Source organism: Galendromus occidentalis, unplaced genomic scaffold (genome assembly GCF_000255335.2).
Source record: "Galendromus occidentalis unplaced genomic scaffold, Mocc_1.1 scf7180000077460, whole genome shotgun sequence".
Classification (NCBI taxonomy): domain Eukaryota; kingdom Metazoa; phylum Arthropoda; class Arachnida; order Mesostigmata; family Phytoseiidae; genus Galendromus; species Galendromus occidentalis.
The window spans coordinates 420702-431549 of record NW_003805448.1 but is presented as its reverse complement, the minus strand read 5'-3'; the positions used below and the strand labels follow the sequence as shown (position 1 = coordinate 431549).

Genomic DNA, 10848 nt, shown 5'->3' with positions numbered 1-10848 from the left:
CAAACAGCATTCAAAGTACACAATCCATGTGGACGGGGTCGGGTCCTCGTGTCAAGCCGCCGATATTTTTTTCTCTCATGGAGATGTGTTCTCCTCACTCATGCACTCTCGCTCGGTCATCATTAAGATTATTATAAAACATCTAAGGACGCTCCTAAACTAATGTGATTCCCGAGCCCACAATTGTGTTCAGCAAAAAGTTAACGATCAACAAGGGTGACACTCCACGCCTTCAAATGGGTCTGAAAAGCGAAGCTTCTCGGTGTAGCTCAACGAAGTTGGCTTGAGTTTGCGGCGCAACTTGTTGCGAGGATCCATCGAATTGTTCGGACGCCGGATCGTGTTTCGTATCGCAGTGTCGCTTCAAGTCGATTTTCCGCTGGAACGCCTTGTTGCAGATTCGACAAGTGAAAGGTTTGAAACCCGTGTGTTTTCGCATATGAGTGATGAGATTCGACGACTGGCTGAAGCACTTCCCACAAATTGTGCACTGGTGAGGTTTTTCACCTGGAATCGATATTGAACCTCAGCGGCTTCCTTCATTGTGCCAGGCAAATATTTCTCCTCCCGGTATACCGGAAGTCTCTCTCGGTCACAGTTTGACGCTCACCTGTGTGGGTATATGTGTGTTTCTTCATATCTGACTTCTGATGGAATCTCTTGCCGCAGTATTCGCAAGGATACGGTCTGGTATCGGAGTGAATGAGCAGATGGGTAGATAGCGTCGACGATCTCTTGAAACATTTGCCGCATTGTTTGCACTCGAACATTTTCGACGGCGTCGGCAGCGATGGCGGCGCCAAGGGATCCAGTCCGCAGCCCCTTCGCAAATGTGATTGGAGCCCGCCAGATGTGCTGCGATGGAAAAGAAGAATCACGATTATCCTAGGGACTCCTTCCGTCCTCTTCCCCACCCAAATGTTGGAAGCTCAAAAACCCACTCTGCGGAGACGGGGGATCCCCGAAGTGAACGGAAATTGATGCAAGCTACAAGCTCGTCGGAGGAGCGAATGTCTGAATGAGTGAGTATGCCAGAGCAGACGAGCGTCGGACTCATGGATCGTGCCTCCCTGTCCGTTCGCTTGCGAGCGAACATTCGTCTCTCGATTTGTTGTCTCTATGTGCTCATCGCATAATCAAGTCGTTTTACGCAGATTTGCACCCTAGACTCGCGCCTACTGAAATGTGATCGATTACCATTGTCGAGCTCTTCTGCGATTCGCTCCGGCCACGTGCTGAGCTTGCAACGTTAGGTCTGTCAGCTCACAAATCCTCGCTGTGTCGAATCACGCCGGGTGCCGATTCGTTCCGCGTTGCTCAACGCCTTCTCCTGCGATACCTTGAGTTCGTACCTGAGCTCTGCTGCGGGTGCCTGGACCCGAACGAGGGATCTACCGAGCTTCTCCCTTTGCCTACTCGCCCTCCGCCTCCTCCGCGGCAGCAGCAGCAGCCTTGGACGAAATCTCGAAGGTAATGCAGATGGAATGCGTGAACCTCGAGCGAAGACCGGCTTCGTCGAATTCCTTTTTTTTTATCCGAAAACATATCGCCGTACATGGTGTGGAACTCGCAATCGTTCGGTATGCCGATCGTGTTTCGCAATGCTAAATTCACGAATGCATGGAGCAAGATTTTTGTTCCGGCTCGCAGCTCGGAGGGAGTTTGAGTAGGACGGGAGATCTCTGCTCGAACAACTCTATCGCGGGCTTGTGGCAATAGCAGATCGTTCGACCGACGGCTCTCCGGTCGGAGTGACAAAGTACTCGAAGACGAGCGAGTGTGGGTGCCATGTGGCCGCTACGGGATACCAGCTAGCTCATCTTCTCGATCTGCATCTCAATAGCGGTGACAGATTTGATGTTTCTGTATCAAAACAAGCTCGTTTGGGACCAGGTTGCTTTGAAGCTGCGAAGCCGCTCGCATGGCTCCTCTTCAAAAAGTCCCGCTGAGATTCGGGTTTGCTTACAAACCTCTTGCCGGATGGCTGGATCGCATGCTCACCATGTCCTCATCAGACACTGAATTGTATGCTAATGACGAAAATCATCGTCTTCCCGACAAGAGTGGGCTTCGGAGCCAATGCCGCCGCATTGTGGAGGATCGCTTGGAATCCCTCATGAGTTTGGAGATCGAGCAAAATTCGAGCGGTAATTTCCGTTTTCCCCGCGATGAGCAGTTGCACTCTCTTGGAAATTTTCACAAGAGTTTTCGACATTTCCTTCATAGGCTGGCGAATCCCTCTTCTAGATCCCTCGCACACGGTCAGTTGGTCGGCCGGTTTCCGGACTCGTATTGCCAGAAATCCGTGTGAGCAGACCGACTCAGTTGAGTGCAGGTACGCTTCAACGCGCACATGTTTCTTAATTATTCAGCTTGGAGCCGAGAGCTGACCCATTGATACGGATCCCGCTCAGGACTTGCGTCCGTTGGGGCCAATATTTTCATAGGAAGCGCAGATCTGTGGCATACCGTGGCCTGTACTCGGTCCTTGAATCGGGGGCTTCCATCAAGCTATTGGCGGAGAAAAAGAAAAAATCTCACCTGAACTGTCTCCGGCAAACATGGCAGGTGAACGCTTCCGTGTTCAAGCCCAGGAGTGCGCGGATGCTGAAGTTTGAGGAGTTGGTGGCGTTTGCAGGACGCTGAGGAGGACAGACTAGCGGCAACCTAATCAGAGGAGGCGGGCTGTGCTGGGGGGATGGAGGGCTCGAGGATCTTTCCGAGCCGTCCGAAGTCTCCGTATGATACGATATCGCCATCGGTTGAGGGAACTGCAGTTGGAACTCTCGAAGCATCCGAAGGTAGAAGACGGGATCTGTTCGAATTCCATGGAGCTTAGCAAAAGTTCTGGGCTGTCATATATTTCCTCAAATCTCATTATCCGGCCACCACGCGCAAGTGCTCCCAGACTCGAGATGTATTTTTTTCGCGAAGTGGCAGCTGCCCCGTAGAATTTGCGAGCTTATCAGGTGCCGTGGTGATTCCGAGGCTGATGATGTGTTTCTACACGGAGGGCGATCAAGAAGCGAATAGAGTCATCAAAGCGATAGAGTCCCCCAGCGTCTTCGGATAGCCCCATATCGACGAGAGGGGGCATCCCGGAGCATAATCGATCCCGATCGTGTTGTCTTTTAGATTTTTTCCCTTAAGGGACTGCCCCGTGAGCAGAACCCACGAGTCTCTAGACGATTACGACTTTGCCCTGATTGATTAGCCGCTCTCGAAACGATGTTTGCACGTATGAAGAGTCCTGGGCTAATGACCACATCGACGCTCACAAACTTTTGTTCCTCCAGAACGAGAGTAGGAAGCTCTAGTATTTCATGGCCGACTCTTGCGCAGAGTATCTGAGCAGAGAACATCGAGTCCAGTTGCCCGCCTGCTTTCGCAGCGAGTAGCTGCTTTGGAGCAGTCATCGAAAAGAGGGAGCGCCTCGCAGGCATGATACGTCTCCGTAATCTAGCATCGAGTCATTGCCCATCGCTCGCGCCGGCTCCTACTTATGATTGATGAAGAGAAGTTTTTAAGCGTCCTCTCCCCAACGCCCCCGGATGTCGTGACTCTCGTTTGAAATGGAAGAATCTTCTTACTCAGCTGCTCCTCTCAAATTTCGATTGGGAGCTCAGAGGACACAAATCTCGCTGAGTACTGTCGTCTTCGGTCGGGATGGGAAAAGGGAATTTTACTCACCGTATAGCAAGGCATGCGATGGGTTTATCACCGGCGTGCAGTGTGGGCTCGCCGTTGCGGAGAAGTCGAGAGGTTTCTCGCTGTCCCCTTCAGAAACAACGTCAACTTCCTCCTCATCTTCCTCCCGGCCGAGGAGGGGATCCCGGGCAACGAGGAGCGCTCGAGGCATCATCACCGGATCGAAGATTTGAATTCGCGACCAACCACACAGGACAGGAGATGTCCGAGCCGCGTGTCCGACCCCACTTAGTCCTCGCACTCAAGAAACAACCAGAAGAGAGTTCGCCGTTCGGGATAACCGGTAGCAACCGCCAACAGCAATCAGTGAATACCGTTTGACTTGATTCGTGGTATTAGCAGTTGTCACTGTTTAGAGAGTAACGGAGCTTTGCTCGACGCTGTCCTCGACTTCTTTGTGTCTGGCAGAACCAGTGCTGTACACCGTGCCTGTCAACCCCGTGAAGCAAGCAGAGAAGGAAGGAAGAAGGAACCACTCCTCCGAGAAAGGGCCGAATCTCCTCTCTCAAGCGCCGCCTTCTCGCGTTATCATAATGCTATTACCCGAAGAGGAGGGAACGGAACGCTGGCCGCGGATCACACACACTCACGCGCACGCACAGAGAAACTCACAAAGCTAGACTCACACAGCCGGGGGTTGGAATGCCGAGATAGCTGGGCCCTTTGCTTGGCTCCCACTGCTTTGTTCTATCTGGAGAGATATAGCGTCCCCGGAACAACTCATGGATTTCTTCATTGATCTAATCGACAGTCAAAAGTTTGTGCAGGTCTCCGCGTTCATTTCACCGGCGGTCTGGACTTCTGCGGAAGGTTTCTGACAAGGAGCTCCATCGTAAACGAGCACGGCATTCTCATGAGTTTGGACAATGCGAGAACGGAATACTCCTTCAAGCAAATGAAAAGTGACCGCAAACTCAGGGCTTCTGCTTAATATACCGCGCCGAGCTTTGATGCATACCCCTCGGATCAGGGTATCTCGAAGTCCGTGTGCGAGTCCCCGGGAAGGGAATTTATCGCGTAATTCTGCATCGATCCAGAAATCAGGCGCTTCGTTCTCGGTACTCTACCGATATTATTGAGGCTCACGTCAAACGTAAGTTTTCAGGCGTGGACCTCTTGAGAAAAGCCTTCCGTCGAAAGCACTGCGCCTCATGACTCATGATCGATTGATATTCATGCATCTTACGGGAGCGATCAGATTTCCGAGAAAGCATACGCTCGGATCTATCAGCTGCGACGGAAAACTCGATTCGCTGTCATCGTTCTGAGGAGTCGCGTCTAAATGCCGAATTGGAACGCCACCGGACGGTCTCAGTTCGACTCTGAACTCTCGTGCTCATTTGTACATTTTGTAGGGTGAAATGTGGCGAATTTCAAGGCTGAGACCATCGAGAATCTGGCCGTATGTTGCCACCTGTGAGTTCGGCAAATGAATTCTCTGGGATAACGTGGCAGCTTGATAGAGCTCGTATGATCTCGGGTGTCGGAGCGTATTTCGGAAATCTGTGCCGAGTTATTCCATTCTTCCACAAAGCATAAAAGCTCGTCCGTCCAAATCACGAAAAACAAATAGGAGGTAGCCGACTGGTCTCGGACGGTCTCGATCTTGGGAAAGCGCGAGCTCTGGGCTCTTAACCCGTGACCATGGGATGCGCTGTAGTTCCCGAAGTCTCCGATACCAAGTCTGAAATAGTGTTGACAACAGATGTGGTCATACACTGATACAGGGAAAGTCGGCAACAATGTAACATAATATAAAAAGGACTCGACGATTTGATGTTTTTGCCCGAAAGGCTTTCGCCCGGGAGTCTATCCTGCTACGCTTGACAGCGGGAACAGCAATAGCTCCCATCCCCCGATTCGTGTACTCGTGATATGTCCGCCGAAGATGGGAACCCCATCGCCCAAGACAAGATGGACTCTCGATGGCCCGACGTTCTGCTGCCGCATGAATGGGGAAATCCGGTTGAATCTGACGAGTCGAAGAGTCTGGAATGATAACTCCGAGTGATATTCGACCACGAATCGATGGAAGCATATCAGCGGAGATCTGTCGCAGTGACTTGGCGGTCTTGTCGAAACTTTCTCGGACCCGGAAAGGCAGCAACCCTCCCCGATCGAGTCGACTTCGCCCCGAGCTCCGAGCATAGAAGCTGACACCGAAGGATGTTGTTGAGATCATTGAAAGAAGGAAATTTCCGTCGAAGTCGGTCGTGCTCTCTGCGGTGGAAGGGAAACAGTCAGCCAGCCAGGCGAGCGACAGTCAGTCAGGCAGTAAGGCTGTTGCCAGGGCGGTCGGGCGAAACGGCTCGGCGCGTGCCTCCAACGCGTCAGGTGGTCTGTGGGGTGAAGCCACTCGACTCACTGGTTGACTTGCTAGTCTGCCGGTTTGGTAGCCCACTGGAATCTATCTCAGCGCCCGCTAGCCGCCGAATGAACAGTCGAGCCTGTAATAACGGTTCATCAATATCCCCGCTTGCTCCGTACGGTCTTCAGTCAGCCTAGCTGGACCAGATAACCTGAACCGAGAAGTGGATCTTCGGACAGCGAGAGCTGCACGCATTGAGCACACTTGAATCCAGCAGATGCCAGATGAGCAGCGAGTGGTTCGACCTCACGGAGACAACAGAAGACACCCGAGAGATTTCGAACGAGCGATCGATTGACTGACTGTCCGATTGACTGCGAGAAACAATCTTCGCAAAACAGCTGAAAGCGGCGACCGAATCGCGCTCGGCGCTCAGCACCTTCGGTCGACAGTCTCGTGTTTCTCCGGCTCGACAGCCTCGGAAGAGCAGACGTGGGAAATGGCCCTATGCGCGGAGTTTCGGCAAGAGCCTTCTTGCACCGAATCCTTTCCACAGGCCCTATTCCTGCAGGATCCGACTCCATCACTTAAAGAAAAAAATTGAAAAAATATCCGCGTCGCAACGCTCGATCGGATTCAGGGGCTCCCGGTGCGCTTCTTCCGCCCGCACGCCGGGGATTTTCCCTCTGCCGAATCGCAGGACCTAGGCCAGGCTGGCCGAGCTTTCGGGTGGTGTTGACTCTGTGATTTTGTTAATCAAGTTCTAACGCTCCGCTCGAATCAAAGAGTACAACGTGCTGCACACGAGAGCCCTGTGCATCGAGTGTGACCACCGCACGAAGACAAAGAGGAGTACCGAGTAGCACGGAATCGGCGAGCGGACAGACGGACAGGCAGACGGGCGAACCGATGGAAGGACGGATGGACGGACGAAATGACTGCTGCACTGACTAGAGTGGGAGAGGCGAGCGGGGGTTTTTGGAGAGAATGGGTCATCTGGTTGCCGAAGGAGTAGAGAAGAGCAATCTCCCCGTCCCCCCGAACAATCCGACATCTATTCAAGCCGGCCGAGCAATTCGTACAGCGGAGAACCAACCAGCCAGCCTCCCCGTTGGTTCCAGTTCGACGCACATAATCCACCTTTGACGTCGCAACCTATGGCCCGCGCTACTCCTCGGATTCAGACGCTGTCGCAGCAGCGGGCTCATAACCCACCGACGCCGACGCGACCGTCAACCACCGAGCTGGTCGGGCGTGTACGACTAATGGGCCTTCACGTAACTCATCATACGGACACGCGACGTCGCGCGCCACCGAAAAGCGGCTTTCCACGGGAGCTCTCCATGTGGTTTGCCGTGTTTTCATGCATCGAGCGGGAATCCTTTTACTCGGAGTTCCGAAGTACGGAGAGGCTGCTCGAAGAGCTCTCCGACGCTCCACTCGATCTGCGGAAGTCTCGGAGTCGAGTGCGGAAGGCTACTCGACTTCAGCATGGAACAGGTCGTTATTCGAGTAGCGTTTCGGCGTCGACTACGATAACAACACCGAGAGCAATCTTCTGTCATTCAGTGCTCCTATCAGTCACCGTGTATGCGGGGTCTCCTCCGACCAAATGTGCAACAATACGACAATATGTCACGATGCTTGGTTTTCTCTCGCCTCTTCTCTCAATCGGTCCGTCTGTATATCGCTCGCAGACCGACCGAGCGACTGGTCGGTCCAGGCAGGCAGGCAGCCAGGCTTCACCCTGCATGCAAAAGTGGAAGGTATTCGTCCATCCATCCTCCGCACCTTAAAAATGTCTCCCCACTCGATTGCTCCAACAATGGGGGTCCTCGACAAATTATTGCACGATTATATGTCTCAATATTGGAGGACGAGAAGGCAGCCTTTGTCGAGGCTTCCACTCGAGGCTAATATATCACCCGATTGAATTGTCGAAATGTATTCGTTGTTCGTCGAGAGCCTGTGAGAGAAACTTCACCCGCGAGCTCTGCACTTAACAACCGAGCTCCAATGATGCTGTGCAGCTCGTGATGGTGCAGCAGTAACCAATTTTATTTGGCCGAGGGAAATCATAACAACTCTCGCTTTGAACAAACGAGTATTTCGCAACCGTCGACCCCGATGGATTTATCTTTAGGAATTGAATTCATATTTCGGAATGTCTCCCGAGTGTTTTTTGTTCCACCGGCTCTGTTTGACCTATGTGATCTCGCCTCGACCGAAAGTCCTATGTTTCTGATTTCGGAATGATTTCCCGAGGTGCGGGGCTGCTTTCGACGTTCTCCGGAATTCTGGATTCCGGCGGTGATCAGAGTGCTGTGGCCACTGAGATCGTGGTCCTAACGTGTCTCGGAATTTGTCGTCAGCGCCGCACGCGCTCTAAAGCCACAGACCTCCCAGAGGGTCACGGATACGAGTCTGTACGACCAGGTCGTATTGTGCAAATATTCACACTCTGTCAGTCAAAATCGAAGCCAACTTGCGGTTCTGATTTGATTCTGCAAGCGTCGAGTGCTGACGATTCCGAGCCTGATCGCATTTCTCTTGCAGACTATTGTGACTGAACGGTGGCTCTCGTACCGAGTCACTTTGTTAACAGCTTGTCGGGTCGTGAATCTAGTGCAACATCCGATCGCCAGATCATTATCAACGATACGATCAACTCTGGAGGAAGCTGCACCCGGTCGGCCGACACTAGTTGCTCCGTCCGTGCAATTGGATCCGATTGGAGTCGACTGCCAGGATCGCTTTCTGGCTTTTTCTCTCTGTTTTTCTTTAAACACAATATTGATCGACTCAGACGCGGTCGCGGATTGTCGGTTGAATGACGATCGAGATCACGCCGACGTCAAATCGTGACCTGGCTGCCAGATCAGAAAAGTCACCGGTGATCAAATATGCTGCTGTCCTGCTCAACGCGCTTGAGCAGCCACTTAGGACATCACTACTTACGAGTGCGAACTTTCGGGTACCCTTTTTCCCGAGGTACCCCCAAATCACGTGAATTCAGAGGTCCACGGAGCTTAAGGCACCGAATTTCGATCAGCTATCCATCCGTTCCATCCTCAGGAGCGAGTTCTCAGCGCGCAGAGTCTCGTAGGTGTATAACCGATTCCGTCCCCGGATGCGACGCCTGAGAACCAGGAATGGATCGGATTATTTGTTGAACCTTTTCCTCAGTCTTCCTCCTCGCAGAAAAATACGCGATCCGGGGTTTGGGTCTCCTCTGACGTCAAAGACGGTAGCTAGACATCTCATAGCCTCGGAGGGGATCTTCTGGAGAACCTGCGATTTTTTTCTCCATCGCAGGGCCTCTCTCTCGTTTGCTCCTGTGACCGTACACCGAGGGGGGGGGGCTCAGCCTCAGCCAGGGGAGCTCGGGCGTCTGAGTCCGTGCGGCTCGGGCGTCTGAGTCCGTGCGGCTCGGGCGTCTGAGTCCGTGCGGCTCGGGCGTCGGAGTCCGTGCGGCTCGAGCGTCTGGGTCCGTGCGGCTCGAGCCAGGGATGTTCACCCCTGTCCCCTCCCGGAGGGAATCGGACGATGGAAGCCAGCCCAACTTATCGCTGGAAGCGACCGCTAGCCATATTCGGATCGACGATCTTTTGCTCAAGACGATGCCAATACGGTCGATGCAATTCTGCAAACGGCTGCTTACGCTCAGTCCTTCTCCGGTTCGATGAAAATACCTATCGATGATAATCGATGATGGGTATGAAGGAGAGAGAGCACGGGAATAATGACTCGATGCCGGACATCATATTATCCTAAGCGATCATAATCTTCCAGTCATCTCGAATTATTCGACGAGCTGAGTCACTCTGACTCGGAAAGAGGGACGGACCTGCGTCGTGAAACATCCTTCTAAGCTTTGGAGCACTTGACACCTGATCGTTCGAAGAAATTCAAATCGTGCGATTGATTCGTGCAGATGTTCGAAATTCAGATGTGACCATATACCTACTGCGTTCGGAATCCGTCTCCGATCGTAGATCGAGCGGCATGATTTTATCTCGTCAAAGCGATGAGACCTGAACGTCGGTAATTATTCAGCTTAGGATGAGCCTCGGCCGGTACGGTATTCCCATGGAGTGCCTGGCGAGAAAAATAATCCTAACTGAGATATCTCATCCGATCGGATCCACGGAATTGAATTGTCTTAGCTGTGAACTATACGCCGGGCAACAGCTGTCGGCGACGTGGGGCTCGGGTTTTTTTTTTCTACGAGAAAATCAAACAAACTCGAGAGATTCATCAAGGATCGATAGATGTTAACGCCGCGCCGCTCGTTCGACCAACACGTCCGCCCCAAGCTGAGATCGATGAAGAGTTCGAATTTAAGACAACTCATTTAAAAAATGACGTGCATGTTTCAGCCCACGGAGCTTAGACTTCCCAACGGTCCCTCAGATCCGGACATGGAGCTCAATCCATGCCTGTTTCTCGATGAGAACGTGCTCTTCGAGATTTCCGCGTGCCGTCCTTCAGTCCCGCGAGCCGCCGTTTTTCTCGTCTTCCCCGCCCCGGAAGGAGACCGCGGCCGTTCCCGGGAAAAATCTCGCTGGCCTCGGGGTGTCCTGGAGCAGTCTCCAGTTTGGAGAAACTAATTTCCAGTCTCGGAATGAACCGATGAGTGAGAACCATGGAACTTGTAGCGCTGGACACATTGAATTCTTTCCGGTCCCTGGGTCACACTCCGATCTCGACCTCAATCAGTGTTCGTGAGCTCCAGTCGTACGCCTGTTGAAAGTCAAGCGGCGAAAGGAGCAGCAACCGCGGTCGAGTGTGAAGCAGAGCCGTTGTTGTTGTCGCCGTCGTCGTCATCGTTC

The 10848-nt window shown here is 52.7% G+C and overlaps 1 protein-coding gene across 1 annotated transcript; it reads right to left on the bottom strand.

Moving 5' to 3' along the window:
* Window positions 1–232: 232 nt before the first annotated feature.
* Window positions 233–3859, bottom strand: LOC100902313 (zinc finger protein Gfi-1b). The gene is made up of 4 exons (XM_029111692.1): window positions 3691–3859; window positions 2542–2815; window positions 611–855; window positions 233–507 (listed from the first exon to the last, which is right to left on the bottom strand). The coding sequence occupies exons 1-4, from the start codon at window positions 3857–3859 to the stop codon at window positions 233–235; spliced, it is 963 nt and encodes a 320-aa protein (XP_028967525.1).
* Between the last annotated feature and the right edge of the window lie 6989 nt (window positions 3860–10848).